Source organism: Balaenoptera ricei, chromosome 3 (assembly GCF_028023285.1).
Source record: "Balaenoptera ricei isolate mBalRic1 chromosome 3, mBalRic1.hap2, whole genome shotgun sequence".
NCBI classification, from domain to species: Eukaryota; Metazoa; Chordata; class Mammalia; order Artiodactyla; family Balaenopteridae; genus Balaenoptera; species Balaenoptera ricei.
Window position 1 is genome coordinate 171,364,441 of NC_082641.1, and position 21,394 is coordinate 171,385,834.

The 21,394-nt window shown below is 47.5% G+C and overlaps 1 protein-coding gene across 11 annotated transcripts in view; it reads left to right on the forward strand.

Annotated features, from left to right (window-relative positions):
• Positions 1–21,394, forward strand: part of EPS15L1 (epidermal growth factor receptor pathway substrate 15 like 1) — a 102,014-nt gene that overhangs the window by 28,466 nt on the left and 52,154 nt on the right. For all 11 annotated transcript variants that reach the window (XM_059918195.1, XM_059918184.1, XM_059918192.1 and 8 more), the window contains 6 exons: positions 5,486–5,611; positions 9,126–9,185; positions 13,144–13,377; positions 17,481–17,638; positions 20,348–20,504; positions 20,750–20,835. In XM_059918195.1, the coding sequence (XP_059774178.1) occupies positions 5,486–5,611; positions 9,126–9,185; positions 13,144–13,377; positions 17,481–17,638; positions 20,348–20,504; positions 20,750–20,835 (821 nt within the window). The remainder of the gene's footprint in view (positions 1–5,485; positions 5,612–9,125; positions 9,186–13,143; positions 13,378–17,480; positions 17,639–20,347; positions 20,505–20,749; positions 20,836–21,394) is intronic.

A 21,394-nucleotide genomic window follows, 5' to 3' on the forward strand; every position in this document is an offset into this window, starting at 1 on the left:
TTTTTTGTGCCAGTACTATACTGTTTTGATTACTGTAGCTTTGTAACATCAGTTAGGGAGCTTGATACCTCCAGCTCTGTTCTTTCTCAAGATTGTTTTGTCTATTTGGAGTCCTTTGTATTTAATACAAATTTTAAAATCATTTGTTCTCATTCTTTGAAAAATGTCGTTGGTATTTTGATAGGGATTGCATTGAATCTGTAGATTGCCTTGGGTAGTATGGTCATTTTAACAATATTAATTCTTCCATTCCATGAGCACGATATATCTTTCCATCAGTTTGTGTTGTCTTCAGTTTCTTTCATCAGTGTCTTACAGTTTTCTGAGTATAGATCTTTTACCTCCTTAGTTAGATTTATTCTTAGATATTTTATGGTTTTTGATGCGACTGTAAATGGGATTGTTTCTTTAATTTGTCTTTCTGATAGTTCGTTGTTAGTGTACAGAAATGCAACAGAATTCTGTATATTTTGCATCCTGCAACAAATTCGTTGATGAGCTCTAGTATTTTTTTGGTGGTGTCTTGAGGATTTTCTATGTATAGTATCACGTCATCTGCAAACAGGGACAGCTTTACTTCTTCCTTTCCAATTTGGATTCCTTTTATTTCTTGTCTGATTGCTGCATCTAGGACTTCCAATACTATATTGAAGAAAAGTAGCAAGAGTGGGCATCCTTGTCTTGTTCCTGGTCTTAGAGGAAATGCTTTCAGCCTTTCACCATTGAGTATAATGTTTGCTGTGGGCTTATCATATATGGCCATTATTATGTTGAATTATGTTCCCTCTCTACCCACTTTGTGGAGAGTTTTTATCTCAAATCGATGTTAAATTTTGTCAAAAGCTTTTACTGCATCTATTGAGATGATCATATGATTTTTATTCTTTAATTTGTTAATGTTGTTCTATTGATATTGAACCATCCTTGCATCCCTGGAATAAATTCCACTTGATCATGGTGTATGATCCTTGTAATGTATTGTTGAATTTGGTTTACTAATATTTTGTTGAGGATTTTTGCATCTATATTCATCAGTGATATTGGCCTGTAATTCTCTTTGTCTGGTTTTGGTATCAGGGTGATGCTGACCTTGTAGAATGAGTTTGGAAGCTTTCCTGCCTCTTAAATTTTTTGCAGTATTTTGAGAAGGATAGGTGTTAACTCTTCTTTAAATGTTTGGTAGAATTTGTCTGGTTCCTGGACTTTGTTGGGAGTTTTTAAAATTACTAATTCAGTTTCATTACTGGTAATCGGTCTGTTCACATTTTCTATTCCTTCCTAATTCAGTCTTGGGAGAGTATACATTTCTAGCAATTTATCCATGTCTTCTAAGTTTTCCAATTTGTTGGCATGTAATTGTTCATAGTAATCCCCTATGATCCTTTGTATTTCTGTGGTGTCAATTATAATTTCTCCTGTTTTATTTCTGATTTTATTTATTTAGGCCCTTTTTTTCTTTTCCTTGATGAGTCTGAGGCTTATCAATTTTGTTTATCTTTGCAAAGAACCAGCTCTTACTTTCATTGATCTTTTATATTGTCTTTTTGGTCTCTTTTTTATTTATTACTGCTTTGATCTTTATTATTTCCTTCCTTCTACTGACTTTGGGTTTTGTTTGTTTTTCTTTTTCTAGTATCTTTTGGTGTAAGGTTAGATTGTTTGAGATTTTTCTTGTTTCCTTAGGTAGGCTTGTAGCACTATAAACTCCCTCTTAGAACTGCTTTTGCTGTATACCATAGATTTTTAAAAAAATATTTAAATTTTATTGGAGTATAGTTGATTTACAATTGTATACCACAGAATTTGGATCATTTTGTTTCCGTTTTCATTTGTCTCCAGGTATTTTTTGATTTTCTCTTTGATTTCTTCAGTGACTCATTGGTTGTTTAGTAACATATTGTTTAGAATGCATGTGTTTGTGTTTTTTGTAGTTGTTTTCCTGTAGTTGATTTCTAGCCTCATACTGTTGTGGTCAGAAAGACTGATATGATTCCAGTCTTAAATTTATTGAGACTTGCTTTGTGCTGTAGCATGTGATCTGTCCTGGAGAATGTCCGATGTGCACTTGAATGTGTATTTTGCTGTTTTGGGATGGAATGTTCTATATATATCTATTAATTTCATCTGATCTAATGTATCACTTAAGGCCATTCTTTCCTTATTGATTTTCTGTTTAGATGATCTATTGATGTAAGTGGGGTGTTAAAATTCCCAATTATTATTGTATTACTGTCAGTTTTTCCCTTTATGTTAATATTTGCTTTAGGTATTTTGGTGCTTTATGTTGGGTGCATATCTGTGTTTACAACTGTTATATCTTCTTGTTGGATTGATCCCTTTATCATTATGTAATGCCCTTCTTTGTCTTTTGTTACAGTCCTTGTTTTACAGTTATTTTGTCTGATGTAAATATTGCTACCCCAGCTTTCTTTTCATTTCCATTTGCGTGGAATATCTTTTTCCAACCCCTCACTTTCAGTCTGTGTGTGTCTTTAGATCTGAAGTCTCTTAAAAGCAGCATATAGATGGGTCTCGTTTTTTATCCATTCAGCCACTCCATGTTTTTTTTTTTTTTTTTTTTTTTTTTTTTTTTTTTTTTTTTTTTTTTTTAAATTATTTATTTATTTAATTATTTATTTTTTGGGCTGTGTTGGGTCTCCGTTTCTGTGCGAGGGCTTCCTCTAGCTGTGGCAAGTGGGGGCCACTCTTCATCGCGGTGCGCGGACCTCTCACTGTCGCGGCCTCTCTTGTTGCGGAGCACAGGCTCCAGACGCGCAGGCTCAGTAGTTGTGGCTCACGGGCCTAGTTGCTCCGTGGCATGTGGGATCTTCCCAGACCAGGGCTCGAACCCGCGTCCCCTGCATTAGCAGGCAGATTCTCAACCACTGCGCCACCAGGGAAGCCCAACTCCATGTTTTTTGATTGGAGCATTTAGTCCATTTACATTTAAAGTAGTCATTGATAGGTATGTACTTATTGCCATTTTGTTCATTGTTTTCAGTACGTTTTGGTAGTTTTATTGTTGCTGTTCCTTTTTTTCTTTTTTTTAAATGCATGCTTTTCTAATTCTTGGTGGTGTTCCCATTTTTTTAAAATTAAATTTATTTATTTATTTTTGGCTGTGTTGGGTCTTCCTTGCTGCACGCGGGCTTTCTCTAGTTGCGGTGAGCGGGGGCTACTCTTCGTTGTGGTGCGCGGGCTTCTCATTGTGGTGGCTTCTTTTGTTGCAGAGCATGGGCTTTAGGCACGTGGGCTTCAGTAGTTGTGGCACGTGGGCTCAGTAGTTGTGGCTCATGGGCTCTAGAGCGCAGGCTCAGTAGTTGTGGCGCACGGGCTTAGTTGCTCCGTGGCATGTGGGATCTTTCCCAGACCAGGGCTCAAACCCATGTCCCCTGCATTGGCAGGTGGATTCTTAACCACTGTGCCACCAGGGAAGTCCGAGTTCCTTTTTTTCTTCTGCTCTTTTTCCCTTGTGATTTGGTGGCTTTCTTTAGTGTTATGTTTGGATGCTTTTCTCTTTTGTGTCTATGTAGATACATTATAGGTTTTGGGTTTGTGGTTACCATGAGGTTCATGTATAACAACCTATGCATAGGTGAGTATTTTAAGTTGGTGCTCTCGGGTTTGAATGCATTCTAACAATCGTACATTTTTACTTCCCCTCGCCACATTTTGTTTTTGACATCGTATTTTGCATCTTCTTATTTTGTGTTTTTCTTAACTACTTTATAGGAGATGATTTTACTGCTGGTCTTTTAACCGTCCTACTAGCTTTATAAGTGGTTGATCCCTACCTTTACTGTATGTTTGCCTTTACCAATGAGATTTTTTTCCTTTCATAATTTTCTTGTTTCTAGTTGTGGCCTTTTCTTTTCCACTTAGAGAAATCTCTAGCATTTCTCATAAGGCTAGTTTAGTGGTGCTGAACTCTTCCTTTTGCTTGTCTGTAAAACTCTTTATTTATCCTTCAAATCTGAATGATAATCTTGCTGGGTAGAGAGTATTCTCAGTTGTAAGTCTTTTCTTTCAGCACTTTGAATATATAGTGCCTGTTCCTTCTGGCCTGTAAAATTTCTGCTGAGAAGTCAGCAGAGTTTTATGGGACTTTGCTTGTATGTAACTAGTTGCTTTTAAGATTCTCTCTTTATCTTTAATTTTTGCCATTTTAATTATGATGCCTTGGTGTGGACCTCTTTGGATTCATCTTATTTGGAACTTTCTGTGCTTCCTGGACCTGGATATCTGTTTTCTTCCCCAGGTTATGGAAATTTTCAGCTATTTCTTGAGATAAGCTCACTGTCCCTTTCTCTCTCTCTTCTCCTTCTGGGACCCTTATGATGTGAATGTTAGTATGCTTGAAGTTGTCCTAGAGGTCCATCTTAACCATTTTTAAGTGTATAGTTCAGTAGTATTAGACACATTCACGTTGTTGTGTAACCATCACCACTGTCCATCTCTAGAACGTTTTCATCTTGCAGAATAAATCTCTGTCCCCATTAAACACTAACTTTCCATTCCCCCTCCCCCAACCCTTGGCACCCACCATTCTACTTTCTGTCTATTAATCTGAGGACTTTAGTGACCTCATGTAAGTGGAGTCATAGAGCATTTGTCTTTTTGTAACTGACTTATTTCATTCTGCGTAATGTTTTTAAGGTTCATCCATATTGTAGCGTGCATCAGTGTTTTATTCCTTTTAATGGCTGAATAATGTTCCATTGTATGGATGGACCATTTTGTTTATCCATTGTTCCATTGATGGACACTTGTTGAGAGTATTTTCCTAGGGCTCCCAGTGGCTTCAGCTTGTGGTCAGAGTGGTGAGAGGTTTGCCATATCCTCACTTCCCCTTGCCACAGGCTTTATTTCCATAGGAGGGCAGACTGGAGGCCCTTGCCCAGACCCTCCTCACTGACAGCTCCCTTTACGTGCTGCCCGCATTTTGTATTTCAGAATGGTAGAGGCTGCTATTCTGCATTGCAAACCCTGCCCAGCCATTCACTGTGTTCCTGAGGAGCTTTATTATTTATTTATTTTTTATTGTTAGACACAGAGGACTTCTTATGCTTAAAGTTGATTTTGATAACTAGTTGCTTACATCTTTGGTTTATTTTTATATTTGGTTCTTTAGTTGTTTAAGTTCTGTGGATTGATATCCAGATTTAGTTCTTCGTTCTTTCATCTTTCTCATCCTAGTGAGCTCCTAGGAGGTAGGTAGGAATGACCTTGGTCTCCCAGGCATCCCCTGTGGCAGAGAGTGAAGCCCAGCTCCTCCCTCCCCTGTTGACCTTGGCCACCAGATCCATAGTTACCAGAGGGCTGTATCTTTCTGGGTAGAGTTCACTCTGGAAATGCAGTAGGACAGTCCTGTGCTCTTAGGTGAGCCCAGCACTGTGTCCTTGCCCATTTTCAATCAGCTTCAGGCCAGGGCTCATTTTGGACTCTCACACTTTTTCACTCACTCAGGCTGTTTCTTTCCAACTAGGTAGAAGAAAAGGCAAAATTTGATGGAATTTTTGAAAGCCTCTTACCCATCAGTGGTTTGCTTTCTGGAGACAAAGTCAAGCCAGTCCTCATGAACTCAAAGCTGCCTCTTGATGTCCTGGGCAGGGTAAGTGGTTCTCTCGCACCGGGCACTGCTGCTGAATCCAGTCAGCCCCGTGCTCACCCACCACGGACACTTCGAGGCCTCGCTGCACGGCCGTGCAATGTCGGGTCTCATAAGAGCCGACATGGGTGGAGCAATTGCTGCAGTTGGGCTGGCTTGGGGCCTCACAGGGTGCAGCTCACAGAGGCTCCCCAGCACACGTGGGGAGCAGCCTGAGAAGTGCACTCACTACCCAGGGCTCAGGATAGGCAGAGCTGGGACTCAAACTCAGACTGTGATTTCCCCCTCTGCATTGTGCTTCTAGGGGAGGAGTATGGGCATATATGTCTGTATTTCTTTATTTCTTTTCTATTTTTAATTTTTTTTTTCCTGCCTGTGAACCTAAGGTAAAGGTACTTTCAATTCTGCTGCAAGTTTAGATAAAATTTTATGCATTCCCCCCATTTTTATTAAAAAAAAAAAAAAGCCTCAGTTTTGTTCCTATTAAATACAAGTTTTTTAGATACAGGTTTCTAAACCAGACTGTTTTCCTTCTAATGAGGTTTGCGTTTTGGCCCCTCATGTTTGCTCTGTGCACAAAGCCCAGTTCTGCATGGCTATTTCTGTGCTGAGTTTCCCGCTCTGGGTCGAGAGGGGATGGATGTTGTCATCTCGCTGGATGGAGTTGCTGATGTGGCAGGTGCAGACCTAGAGCAGGAGGGTGGAGCATGGTCCCTGCTGCCTCAGGCCACGCCTGTGGGTCTGGCTTATGACATTTGGTAGAACCATGGGGAAAGGTGCAAATTCCTACCCACTTGGATTCACCTAATAATTTTCCTGTTTGAATATCACTTTTGCACAGATACTGGCCCATTTGATAGGACCCAGATAGGACTTTGTTTTGAAATGAGGCCACTAAGAAAGGGGATCTCACAGATCCCTTTGTCTTCTTTTTGGCTGTGGTGTGGTGTAGACGGAGGCCTCTGATGGGGACCCACGCTGATCACCAGTGGTCTTTATGAGGCAGGATGGGGTGATCTGCTCCTGAACAGTGTGACAGTTCTTCAAAATACCTGACAGTTGGGTGTAATAGTGTTGTAGAGCCAAATCCTGAACAAGACAAAGATCAACAGAGGTGGAGTGTGCTTTATTAGAAAGGGAGCTACGGCTAGGAAGGGTGGGTTCTGCAGATCTTCTACCTTGGCTCCAGGTCTTGTCCACAGGGGCCACTTCTCATCTACTCCTCTCTCCTTCTCTCCCTCCCTCCCTGCATCAGCGCACACGTGCACCCATCCATGCATGCATGGATCCACGTCCACGCACCCATCCATGCATGCATGCATCCACATCCACGCACCCATCCATGCATGCGTGCGTCCACACCCATGCATGCATCCACGTCCACGCACCCATCCATGCATGCGTGCATCCACACCCATGCATGCATCCACGTCCACGCACCCATCCGTCGTGCATGCATGCATCAGTGCACTCAGGCATCCGTCCTTGCATCTGTGTGCACACTCATTCACCTGTGCATCCCTGCACCCACGCATTATGCATCCATTTAGTCATTCAGAAGCATTTTTCGGAGTCTGCTCTGGGCCAGCTTTGTACTGAGCACTGGGAAGATGAGGATGAAATTAAATACAGTCCAGGAGATCAAATAAGTAAGTAATAGTTAAGGTCTTAATATTTATTGAGGGCTTAGTATGTGCTAGATCCTTTTCTAGCGCTTTGCAGGAATGAAGTCACCAAGTACTTGCAACTACTTTGTTATGGATGGTGTCACTTCCGTTTTCCATGTGAGGAAATGGGGGTCCTTCAGAGTCGCTGGTTAGTCGCTCAGGGTTGCATGGAGAAGGGAATGAGGTCCTGGTGGTCCCCAGAGCCTGCGCTCTTCCCTGGTGCTCCTCACCCCACCCCCCCAACCATTGCTTCCCTGATAATCACGGTTCTGCTTGCTGGGGACAGTGGTAGAGGGGGAGGTTCCTGACCCGCCTGAGCAGAGGGGTACAGGGCAGGCAGGGAAGGCTGCCTAGAGTAGGTGCCCCTGGGTTATAGCCTTTAGAGGGAAGGAACGGGTGGCAGATGATGGGTTGAGAAGGCCGGGCACAAGACAGCATGAGCAGAGGCAGCCTGGCACGCTGAGTACGGCTGATATTCTCACCAGGCAGTTCTACCCCTGGGGAATGTTGAGCAGTATCTGGAGACGTTTTTGGTTGTCCCACCTGGGTTGGGTGTTACTGATATCAGGTAGGTTGAGGCCATGGTTGCTTCTCAGTATCCTGTAATGCACAGGATGTCCCACCACAGAGATGATCTGGCCCCGAATATCAGTGGTGCTGCGGCAGGGCAGGACTGTGGAGTCAGGAAGGCCTGTATGTGCCGTATTTTTGGGAACATTACTCTTCTGAGCTTCTGCTTCTTAAATTGAGACCAAAGACATAAAACACTCAGCCCAGTACCAGACACCTTTAAAAGGGCATCCGTATGCTTGAGGGGACTGTGAACAGTTAGAAGTCCCTGGAGATCAAGGTGGAGTCCCAGGAGACTGGGCTGGGGTTGAGGGACCAGCTGAGGGCACAGTGGTCTCCATGTGCACAGGGGCTGGATGCCGTCAGCAGGGTGAGGTGGGGTGAGAGTGCATTCTAGAGCAGGTCCTAGGTTACCCTGGGTACAGGACTGGAGGCAGGGAGGCCAGCTGGAAGCTCTGGCCTCTGTGGAGTGTTAGAGAGGCCCAAGCCAAGGGCACAGCAGCAGGGGGTGAAGAGGAGGGTCCACATGTGAGAAACATCCCTGGGCTGAAGATCCTAGTGATGGATTGGGGGGCGGGTACCAGCATATGTAGCATCACGGATGGACCCTGGGCTTCTGCCTGGCTCTGGGCACTGGTGCCACGTGCAGCACTGTCCAAGTCAGACAGGTCGCTGGTCCTGGAGGGCTGACTTGGGTCAGGAAGCTAGTGCCTTGGTTGTACTTTAGAAAACCCAGCACACAGCCTTTGATCCATGCCTGCCTTGTCTTTCAGGATGCTAGGTCGGCCTGGCATATTTTGTGGCATCTTTCTCACCATCCACTGATAGGGGAGAGGAGACAAGATCCCACAGACCTACTCAAATGCATTCCTGTGGCCCTGCCGTGAATGGGGGCAGGGGCTAGATGTGTGTGTGTCTGTGTGTGTGTGTCAGTCAGTGGGGGCGGGAAGGTGGGCTTGTGTTCAGAGCAACACCTGCACCAAAACCAAAGAATCTAAAAATCAGGGTGGACGTGATTACAATCATGATCATTTGTTAGAGAAAATGAATGTTAATATGGTGGAAAGGATCTTGGAATTGACAGTACTTCATTGGATGATGGTTTTTCAGAGCACCTACAGACTGGTTCTTAGATGCATTTTGATTGCCTTGTCTTAACCCTGGTGTGCAGTCAAAATCTGAGTTCTGGTGGGCATGCGTGCTGCCACACAGGCCCTTCCTCCCAGCAGTAACCCTCGGTACCGCCCCCCACTAAGCCTTGCTGCTCTCTTCCCTTGCAGGTCTGGGACCTCAGTGACATCGACAAGGATGGGCACCTGGACAGAGATGAGTTTGCTGTGGTAGGCCCCTGCTGTGACTCTCTTTTCCCACTCTGCTGAGGAAGGAAATAGGCAGCTCATGTGGGGGTTTCTTGTTTAATTTTTTAAATGTTTATTTTGACATAATTTGGGTGTAATTTGACAGAGAATTCTTTTGAATCTTCACTTAGATTCCCCAGTGTTGCTGTTTTACTACATTGTTTTATCCTTCTCTTTCTCTCCCCTTCCCTCTCTCCTTCTCTCTCATTTGCATATGAATGTATACATGGATATGTATACACAATTAATTTTCCCTTTGAACCATTTTGAAGTAAGTTTCAGACATGGGCCTTTTCATCCTGAAATACTTCAGTGTCTATATCCCCAAACCAGAGAATTCTCTTATATAACTGCTGTCCAATTCAAAATCAGGAAATTGACATTGTCTAATTTATTACAGTATCTATTATGATAGGTTATGTCATGTATGTTATATATTACTATATCTATTATTATATTAATCTATTATCTAATCTAAGGATAGTATTCACATTTTGCCAATTGTTCCCAAAATGTCCTTTATAGTGAAAGACTACAGCCTCATGTCCTTATAATCTAGATCAGCTCCTGCATCTGTCTTTGTGTCTCATGGCCATGTGGGCATTTTTTTTTTTTTTTTTAACTTTGGGTTTATTTATTTATTTATTTATTTATTTATGGCTGTGTTGGGTCTTCGTTTCTGTGCGAGGGCTTTCTCTAGTTGCGGCAAGTGGGGGCCACTCTTCATTGCGGTGCGCGGGCCTCTCACTGTCGTGGCCTCTCTTGTTGCGGAGCACAGGCTCCAGACGCGCAGGCTCAGTAGTTGTGGCTCACGGGCCCAGTTGCTCCGCGGCATGTGGGATCTTCCCAGACCAGGGCTCGAATCCGTGTCCCCTGCATTGGCAGGCAGATTCTCAACCACTGCGCCACCAGGGAAGCCCCATGTGGGCATGTTTAAGGCCAGTGGTTTGTAGCGTCTCCCTTGGTGTGGGGTTGTCTGCTGTTTCCTGATGATGATCCAGGCCATGCGCTTTTGTGTGGCAGGTCCCCACCGAGGTGATGCTTGTTCTCCCAAGGGCACATGACATCGATAGGACATGTGATGTCTTATTACATGTCTTACTACCTTGATGTCAACCTTGACCTGACCTTGATCAAGGTCGGGGTGGAGGCTTCAGGATTCTCTCTTTTCCTTCGTGCTCCATCTTTCATGAGAGACATGTGGAGACTGAATACCCTGTTACCCCTACCACTCTCACCCGCTAGTTCTTGCATCCTCCCGGGAGTCTCACCTGAATCAGTCAGGTTTCTGGTAGTTGCCAGATGATGATTTTCTAATTCTGTCATTCCTTGCACATTTTCTAGCTGGCCTTCTACTGTAAGGAACTTGTTCATATCAGAGTGGACTTATGCATGTGTCCTCTGTTCTCTGTTCTATGGTTTATAATCCTTCACTGGCATGATTTATTTTGCCCAGTGGGAGTTCCTCCCAGCTGACTCCTTTGTCATTTGGTCACATCATATCATTCTTGAGCACTTGCTTACTTTTGGCATGATAGGATTTTCCTGGCTCTTCCTGTACATCCCCTCTCTCAGCTCCATCATCAGCCATTTTTCCAGGGACCTCCAGTTCCTTATAGTGGAGAATGGTATTAGAAACCAGGATCTGGGCACTGGGGTGCTCAGTGCCCCTGGGATGCCACTGCTTCCAGGCCTTCTCAGCAGACAGAGCTGGAAGTAGGTGTATGTGTAGACATGCCCATCAGGTGCCCTAGCAGCCTGCCATCTACTTCCACGTCTGCTTCTGTTCGTGCCAGAGCCCTGACACTCCCACTCTCTTCTCCTTTTAGCAGCAGTGCTAGATCTATGTGAGGATTGGGGCTATTGTGTCCTATGGGCTGCCTTCCCATTCAGCTGCCCTCCCTCCACACCCCTGTAGCTCCCCATTCACCTCTCCCAGCTGCCTGCTACGCTGACTTTGCCTGGCTCTCACCTCCCCACCCTGGGCCCATGTCATTCTGTCCCTCTTTTTCTTTCTCCCTTCCCCTCTCCTTACTCACATCTTTGATCTTTCTCTTCTGCTCATGAGATTTATTCACTCATCTCATTCTGTTAAATCTCAAAGTAGAATAAAGTAGCTCCTTGTAGTTAAAGACAATGCTCTAATAAATAGTAATTAAGTTCAAGCCAAAAAAAAAAAAAAAGCTGGGAATTCCTAAGTAATAGAAAACGATGAACTATATCAATGTCCCTAAGATACATCTTCTGTTTTAGGAATTTTAAATGTCTTTAAAATGTGATTTTACAATATACAAATGAATGGATGCTTATTATCTTACTATACTATGGTGTAAAGCCTTTGAGATTTTAAACTTCTAGGTTAAATTTAAACCATTTGCCAAGGAAATTATAAATTTCTCTTACAATTCCACTCATAATCCCTTACACCCCATAGTACTCAGTTGTGTTTTTTTCCCCCACACATCGACTCTGTTTTGCCCTTTTTACTTTGAGCATTTTCCATGTTTCTCCATCATCCTGTTCTTTTCACTAGCTGTCCATTATTATTTTTTTTATTGTGGTAAAATACGCATAACAAAATTTACCATCATAACCATTTTTATTTAATTAGTTTTTAAAATATTTATTTATTTATTCGGTTGCACCGGGTCTTAGTTGCGGCACGTGGGATCTTCACTGCCGCATGTGGGATCTTCGTTGTGTCATGTGGGATCCTTTTAGTTGCGGCATGTGGGATCTAATTCCCTGACCAGGGATTGAACCCCGGCCCCCTGCATTGGAAGCATGGAGTCTTAACCACTGGACCACTGGGGAAGTCCCATCATAACCATTTTTAAGTGTACGGTTCAGTGGTATTAATACATTCACATGGTTGTGCAACCATCACCATCATCCATCCCCAGAACTCTTTTTACCTTGCAAAACTAAACCTCCGTCCCCATGAAACACTAACTCCCCATCCCCCCTCCCCCAAGCCCCTCATTATTTGTTTTTATATTTCTTTTGATGACACTTGACTTCAGGTGTTAGTTAGTATCATTGAACTGCCTTTGGGGTGGTCCCCAGGAACGGGGTGATTGGCTTGGAGTGAACCCAGGAACACGCCTCTCTCCTCACAGCCTCATGAGCCCTGAATTTCTACTTTTGTTTTGTTTTTATCATTTCTCATCATTTCAGCCAAGATTTATGTTCTTTTATAAGTGGGTCTTAGAGTTGTGTCATTTTGTGTTTCTTTTCATCACTAGCTGAGTTTGGCATTTAGTACAGTTTTTAAGTGACTGTAAATTTTTACCTGTGTTAATGATCTGTTGGTAGCAACTTAAAGACTAGTTTGAAGTGGGGGGGCGGTTGTAATTTTGGTTTTGTTTTGTTACTTTTTAAAACAGACTTCAATCCTTGTTTTAGACAAAGTTTATTTTCCCCTGCCTACCTCGAGCAGGAGAGCCACCTGTCCATTCTCAGCACACACACCCTTTTGGGTAGTTTTCTGTCTCCTGAATATCTTGAAGTACAGGCAGCTCTCATGGTGTGTCTTTTTTCCCCTTCCAGTTTTCTTGAGATGTAATTGACAGACAGCACTGTATAGGTTTAAGGTGTACTATCATGGTGAGTCTGTAGACTTCCACGTTCCAGTACTTTGAAAGTCGTCAGCCCTGGAGACAGTGGCCTTGCTGTGTGGCGAAGGGACATGTGTGGAGTCTGGCATGATTGGATTCCTTTTGTACTCATTTCAGTCTCGCATGATTAAACATACGTCTTAGAAAATTATGCATTGGCGGTGTAGCTCATCAGAAAGGTTTATTTTTACTGTGTTCCGTTTGGAAGCAACCTCAAAAAGAGCAGTCTTCATCACATCACTGCAGCCCCTGAAAGAGCTGCCCTCTGCCCACCCTGGCCCCAGGCCTCGCCACCTGAACGCCGTTCTCTTTTGTGCTCACAGGCCATGCACTTGGTGTACCGAGCCCTCGAGAAGGAGCCTGTGCCCTCCGCCCTGCCCCCATCCCTCATCCCACCGTCCAAGAGGAAGAAGACGGTGTTCCCGGGAGCTGTGCCCGTCCTGCCTGCCAGCCCCCCACCGAAAGACAGCCTCCGCTCCACGCCTTCCCACGGCAGCGTCAGCAGCCTGAACAGCACTGGAAGCCTGTCTCCCAAGCACAGTATCAAGCAAACACAGGTACGGTGCCCCCTGCATGCGTGGCCACGTCTCCGAGCAGCTGTTTGCACTGCTGTGCAGAGTCCCAGCAAGATGTTTCTCAGCAGCAAGTAGTTCGTGACCCAAGAAGGGTAAAGTCTGTGATTAAATTAAATCTTTACAATAGGTGTCTTAGTCCTCTCTGGCTGCTGTAACAATGCCGTAGACTGGGTGGCTTCTAAACAACAGATATTTATTTCTCACAGTTCTGGAAGCTGGGAGTCCAAGATCGAGGTGCCGACAGATTCGGTGTTTGGTGGGGCAATTCCTGGTTCACAGGTGGCCGTCCTCTTGCTGGGTCCTCACATGGCGGAAGGGCCATGGAAGCTCTCTGGGGTCCCTTTTATAAGGGCACTAATCCCATTCATGAGGGCTCTGTCCTCATGACCTAATCACCTCCCAAAGGCCCCACTTCCTAATACCATCACAATGGGGCTTAGGACTTCCAGCATATGAATTGAGGGGAGGGGGGGACACAAACATTCAGACCATAGCAACAGGGATTCAGAATTAAGTTTCTCACTCACTTACATATAAATACCACCTTTCCCCAAGCACACCCAGCACTACTCACCCCTCTGCCCCTCCTGCCTCAGGCAGACCCTCTGCTGGGAGGGCGCGTCCCCTGATTGCATACTGAGGCACCTGGCATCATGAGGCCTCTGCTCATGGGGCACCTCATCTGGGGAGCCTGGTGTGACCACACCCCGGACCAGCCACCCTCTACCTGCTCTCTTCTAGATTTCCCACAGCTGGCCTGTTATGCGGTTAATTATGTATCATCTGTCCAGATCCCCCCCAACCCCCCGCCATTAGCTTCATGAGAGCAGAGTTCGTTCTTGGTTATAATCTCAGCATCTAGAAGGATCTCTGGTACTCTGATGCTCATTAAAAATATGTTGAGTAATCAGGTAATTAAGGGAGGTATCCATCTCGTGTTAGGAAGACAGGAGGGGGCTCCAGCTCTCCATGTGGCAGTACCTTATATGTCAAAAAAGACGTTTCTTGTTCTGGCAAAGGCAGCATCATAATGGGCTCTTTATAAAAGGGCGCCTTGGAGATTGTCTGAAACGTGCAAGGACATGAGTTACATCTGGAATCATGCTTTGCTTTCTGCCTCATTTGTTTCGAAGGCAAAGCAATGAGTTGTGCCAAGAAGGCCAGCCAGCACCCCATGCAAGTTTTCAATATGATAAAAATGAAAACGAGAAAGGCATAATGAGAGTGATTTCTCTTGATAGTGACATAATTTTAAAGTTAAATATTCGACTTGAAAGGCTCATTTTCAAGGAGCTTATCATATCTTAGAGTAAAAAAAAGAGATCAGAGAGGGTCGATGAGGCTTGGTCATAGGGGCTAACACAACTCCCCTCACCGCTCTGGCCAGTTGGAGAGGCGTGGCCTCCGGTTGGTGAGTTGTATGCGGCTCTCTGTGAAGGAGCCCAGCCCCAGATGGCCCAGCCCGGGCACCTTTATCACCTCACCAGCCGTGCCCGGCACTTCCTGGGGGTGCTGCAGTGACTGTGCAATGGGCCCCTGCCCTCTGTGGGGAGACAGACGATAAGCAAATTGGTAAACTAAGGAAGGTCCACCAGTCGTGAGAAAGCAGAGCAGGGCCTGGCCTGGAAGTGTCGGGGTGAGGAGGGGGCTGTGCTCCTGCAGGTGGGGCCAGCTGGCAGGCTACCGCTGCTGCGGTGACATCTGAGCTAACACCTGAATGATAAGAAGCCATCTGAGGACTAGTGCATGGCAAGGCTCTGAAGTGGAAACACTCCGTGTGTCCTTGAAACAAGAAAAAGGCTGAGGCAGGGTGAGCCAGGGGATGGTGAGATGGAGTCGGAGAAGCAGGGCTGAGGCCAGCTACTTAGACCTACATGAGCTGCTGTTTTTCAAGACCCAACACCTTGACTCTGCAGAATTCTTGCCGAAAGCTCTTAAGTACCGTAGGTTAGGCTAGATGGGGTATGTTTTACTGACAAGGAAGCAGGCGGGGCTGAAGTTGTTGTTGGGTGCAGGCCAGCCAGCCTCATAATACCACCCCCTGGTGATCTGGCAGCTCTCCCCAGATGCCAGGAGCATGCTGCTGACCCCCCTGACTAGACCAGTTGTGCTAGTGGCCACTACTGGGGGTCACAGATGGGCGTGTCTGTGTCCCCGTGGAAGAGAGGCGGCTGGTGGAATCGCAGACATGAGAACGGGCATTTCTGTGGACCCACAAGTTCCATGCTTTCCCCTCCCCCACTTTCCTCATCCCCAGGGCAGCAGCACCCTACCTGGGGCCCCCAGAGGGCCGCCCAGTCCAGCTCTCATGGCCATATGTGAGGGGAAGCCCCTTCCAGCCACAAGGGTCTGTTCCCTTTGACTGGAGGCCTGCAGCTGCTAAGCTGACCTTAAACCCAGCCCTTTCCAGGAGACCCAGCTCCAAGGGGGAGGTTGTCCAGTGTTGGATTTTTAGCCAAGTAGGCATCGGATTCTTGCTGCTGACATACCCTGAGACCCCCAGAAATGAGGCAGCAAGTTCATTGTGTTTGCGCAACGAATGTCTGGACCCTCATCATCCCAGAGGCATGATCTGTTGGGGCCCATGGGACCCAGAAACCAATCCCGCCTCAGCTCAGCTTGTCTGCCCATTGCTCCTTCTTCTGTGGGCATCTCAGTGTCAGCGTATGAGCTCGTTCCAGGCTCTTGACTTAAAGACAGCAAGCATCTTCATTAAAACTCCTTTATGTGCATCTTTACATCTCCTCTGAACTGTTCAATGACAGACCTGAGGTGGCTTAGAAAATTCCTGTAATGCAGCAGGTAAAACGCTATCTCAGTTCTCGCTGCCTGAGCCTTTGCAATTTGAATCTGGTCCGTAAATTCTGATGAATTTTTTTTTGATAAATCCTTGCTGTCCTAAATCATTCTACTCCCTACCCCAAACCCTGGGTAATGTGTTGTCCCTTTCTTCCCAAAATTGCTTTCTGGATTCCTGGTGCTCACATCAGGATCCCACTGATTTAGATGATAAGAGAGACCTGGTCAGAAAAGCAGATGAAAGGAAACATCTCTACAAAAAGGGGCAGAGACGCTGTGAAACGTGCTGTGATGGGAGCCCCAAAGGTCAGAGGTGACACACCCAGAATAAGCAATTGAAGAGGCCTGCCACCAAGTGCCCAAGGGGCCTGGATGCCTCTGAGTTGGAGGTGCTCTGGCCCTGGCAGACCCTGGCATTTGCTTTTCTTAAGTAGAACTGGAGCAGGTGGTGTTAAGAGGTCACAGGTGCACGAGGTGGCCGAGCCCCAATGCACTGAAATCACAGCAGCTCGCTGGGCTCTCAGCTTCGTCTGCCACAGCAGGGTCCTTGTGAATGTGGGGCGCTCACAGGTGGTGGGCGTGCTCCTCAGAGGCCCGGGCTCCCCCACCAGCACCACAGGGCCCTGAGTGCCCGCCTGTCATGCAGGTGCAGTTTTCACATCAGCCTCACTCACTGCCTGTCAGAGCCTTGTGTGTACTGACACCTCACAGGGGGTCTGCTGTGTGGCAGGGAGTGGGGTCAGGGTCAGAGAAGGATGGAGTACAGAATCCTGGAACTGTGGGCATTGAGAATGCCCCTGCCGCTGCAAAGAAGGTCTGCAGGTGGAGGACAGAAGGCCAGGAAGGCTGGCATCGGTGCTGGGCCGGTTCTCGGGAGACAGTCCTTCCAAAATGAGTGGTCAGGAGGGTCCTCTCTGGTACACTTGAAGCCCCCTCCTGGAAGGGGATCACTTTCCATCGTGGAAGGCTTTCCTTCGTGTCCCAGGCAGCGGGGATGGAAGGGCTGTTGGTAGAAGGACCTGCTGGGTCTTTACATCCCTCTCAGTACAAAGATTTCAGGGCACTGTGATGGGATGGAAAGAGACGCAGACTGGCCACTGGGTGAGACTGACGGAGTCAGCATTAACCTCTCTGAGCCTCAGTTTCCCCTCTTACAGAACAGGGATCCTGTCTGCCCTCTCGGCTCGTGGAGGGTTTTCTGCTAAAATGAGCATGAAAACACTTTAATAGTGTGTATTCGCAGGTGATAAAAAGCTTGAGGATTAACTTCTGAAAAACCGTTTCAGCCAACAGTAAACTGGGTGGTGCCAGTGGCAGACAAGATGCGATTTGACGAGATATTCCTGAAGACCGACCTGGACCTGGACGGCTATGTGAGCGGCCAGGAGGTGAAGGAGATCTTCATGCACTCGGGCCTCACCCAGAACCTTCTAGCGCACATATGGTAAGAGCAGATAGATGGACGTCTCTTCCTAAGTACAGGGGGTCTCGCTGTGTGAAAGTAACGGCTGTGGGTGGCTCACATGTTGAGTGAGACTTGTGCTGCCTGAAGGGCCAGAGCGGGTGAGCAGGTCAGGAGGGAGCGGTAGTCAGGGCTGAGTGTGCAGACCTGTGTCCTGCATTCCGTGCATGTCAGTTGACCCTCCTCCAGCAGCAAGGTCTCCTGTTTTGTCCCTCCAGAGAGCCCTGGGGCAAGTTCTTGCTAGTGGTTATGCAGCCTTCAGCCCAGCCAGTGAGGGTGCAGGTGCTCGGCCCCACCCCCCTCTGGTGGGAGGGTGCAGTAAGGGCCCCAGAGGCTCCGGCAGGGCCACCCTGGGCATCAGGGCTGTGGCCATCTCTCCTAGAGGCCCTGCCCCGTGAAGGTCAGTGACACGGCTGGTGGCAGAGGGTGAGACTGGTCTGCACCTCAGGGCTGGTCGAGGAGCCGTCTTCACCCCCACTTTCCTCCAGGGCCGGCGGAGCAATCTTCACGGCACCGGGAAGGCTCCTTTTGTAACTAGCCAGTGGTGAAAGTCGCTTCCTAGCTTTCTCAGGGGAGAAAGCCCTCCCACTTTAGAGGGCTTCACTTGGGAGTTGTAAGAAGAGAATTTCCGTGTAATTCTGGAGGGGTGAACCCCTCCAAAGAGAGCTGTGAAATTCACTGTGACTTGGGGAAATAACCATCCTTAACAGTAATTCAGAGATAGCCACGTTGCAAGGTGAGGCCCCGCTGGAGAAAACGGGCTGTCCCTTCTCAAGAAGCACATGACACCTAGTCAGTCAGCAAAAGACTGTGGGAAGCCTAGCCCCTTGTGACGAGTCAGGGGCAGTCTCTATCAGGCCCTTCAGATCCAGTGCCCCCTTTATCACCCTGAAATGCACGTGCACGAATTCAAATTATACCCCGATCATAACGTACAGTAATTTATAACATGTATCTCAACCTGTAAGTGACATGACAATATGTAAATGACACAATGAAATCACAAATACGCTTGGATTAAAAGGAAAACACGCAGAAGGCGTTGCATACAGGGAAAAAAAGGCAAGGACAGAAAGAGTGAGCTCTAGAATAACCACTGGGACAGTGAAAGGACAGTCTAGGTTTGTTTGCAGGTGGCCGGGTGTGGGAACATATCCAAAGTGGAGATAACAAGCGAAGAAGGATTGAAGGGACAAAACGAGGACGTAGGCCTGTCCCCCGCAGTGCCCGGCCCCGTGCCACTCAGCGTGGTGTCAGAATAAGCACAGTAGGGCTTCCCTGGTGGTGCAGTGGTTGGGAATCCACCTGCCAATGCAGGGGACACGGGTTCGAGCCCTGATCTGGGAAGATCCCACATGCCATGGAGCAACTGGGCCCGTGAGCCACAACTACTGAGCCTGTGCGTCTGGAGCCTGTGCTCCGCAACAAGAGAGGCCGCGATAGTGAGAGGCCCGCGCACCGCGATGAAGAGTGGCCCCCACTTGCTGCAACTAGAGAACGCCCTCGCACAGAAACAAAGACCCAACACAGCCAGAAATAAATATAAATAAATAAATAAACTAAAAAAAAAAAAAAAAAAGAATAAGCACAGTAATGCTGCCCTGGGTGGACGCGGACAGAGTACCCCTGCACGTGGGCCTGGGGGCCCCCGCTCCTTCAGAGACCAGGGAGCAGGGACGGGCCGGAGAGATGGGACCGCAGCCCGAGAGCTGCCGTGGGCTGGGTGTGCAGCAGGACTGGCCCTCGCCAGCAGAATCAGGAGAAATAGCTGGAGTTCGAAATTATCACACCCCGCCCTTGAACTGTGACAAGAACAAAGACATTTTAAAACCAGCCTTGAGTAGAGACATTTAGAGGGATCTCCACCAGCCCTGTTCGCTCACAGTGTCTGGGCCTGAGTCTGTTACACGTTCCTGGCTCTTCTTCGCTCTGCATCAGGACATGGTTTCACTACTCTCTCAGTAACTACGTGCAGTGGGAAGGAGTCTGCGTGTTGAGTGGACAGAGTGAAGGGATGACATTTTTCACAGATGTGGAGGCCTTGTCCTTGCTGCATGAGGCTTCCCTTCCCGTACGGCCGGCTCTCGGTGACCACGGGTGTGGCAGAGCTTCCACACTGCCTTGCCCATGTGCCAGGACACCAGAAGGCCACGAGGGCGGGTCACCTTAGCAGCGAGGGACTGTCCCCTGTGTAGCCATGCCTGGCTTTCCAGGCCCCGTCCCCTCATGACAACCCCAAATGCTGCTTGTCATCCCCATTGAAGACCAGCGGCCCAGGCCATTCAGATAACCCGAGGCTGCAGGAACCAGCTGAGGGTCTGAGTGTGTGCACTCGGCTCCAGCTTCCACTTACACAGGAATGTGAATCGCATCCACTGCCTGCACACCATCGGAAGCCAGCTGCGTGTCTCCTGGCTGCTAACAGGGCTTCCCAAGGGACCGGCTCCTCGGCCCGTGGGTGGGGCTTGGCGGTTCTCCAACTGGGAGAAGAGCCCCCTCCTGCCCCGACGCGCTGGTGGAGGGGTTGGGACTGCTCCCCAGGAGGGGGATGTTCAGTAGAAAAGGAGCTGCAGCTGTGGCCCGTTGTTTTTATCGTTTTCATTGTCCATTTTTTAGAAGTGTGGGTTCCGTGTACTTGGAGCCGATTCTGGTGTTTGTGATGTGTAATTAGCATCCCCACATTTCTCCCAGGGCCCTGGCCGATACGAGGCAAACGGGGAAGTTAAGCAAAGACCAATTCGCGTTAGCTATGTATTTCATTCAGCAGAAGGTCAGTAAAGGCATCGACCCCCCTCAAGTCCTCTCGCCGGACATGGTCCCACCTTCAGAGAGAGGCACTCCCATCCCGGTGAGTAGCCGCTGGCCCATCCCTATCGTGTTTGCGTCGCTTCCCTCACCCCGCCACCAGGTGGCGCTGGCAGCCTGCCCAGCCTTCGCTAGGGCCACTCGGGGCGTGTCTGGGCTGCCCAGATGGTTCGCAGGTTGGGGGCTGGAGACAGATGATTTTATCCCTTATTCTAAGACCTACTAGCCCATGCTGTGCGGTGCGGGCAGCTAGCCAATTTGTAATTCTTTGTCTGAATTTGGTTGCAGGACAGTTCAAGTTCTCTTGGATCGGGGGAGTTTACTGGTGTGAAGGAACTTGATGATATCAGTCAAGAGATCGCCCAGTTACAAAGGTATGTTAAAGCGTCTCCTTCCCTTCAGATTCCAACCAAATCTACATCCCAGGTTGTTATCGGAAGTAGCAGAGGCTTGTGAACCACGTGGCGAGTTGACCATCACGAGTTTGTTCGGCAGAAATGAAAGGACACAGATGCTCCTGAGTTCCTGAATTGAGTTAATGAGCTCGAGTACTGACATCCTCAGTGGGAGCCGGTGTGGGCTGTGGGGTCTCAGACACATTGTTGCTAGGCAGCCGCAGGGACCCCCCCCGCCCCTCCGCCTCAGGAAGGCCTTGTAATTTCTGAACACATACAGTGACTGAGTCTCAGGTAGTGACACTGCTGCTTAGGAGCAACAGGTCAACTCTGAGTCTCAGGCCTTGTGTCCAGGTTTCTGTCTTCACTCCCAGCGCCCACTGATTTGGTTTCCCCACCTGTAAACAAGGGCTTTGGATGGGGTGTCTGTACTCTCAGAGTCTGGCATAAAAGAATACATCTACTTCCTCTATGCCCCTGTGATCTTCTACAGAACACCATCCTCTTACCAGTTAATTCTGGGGGAGGGCTGGGGGGT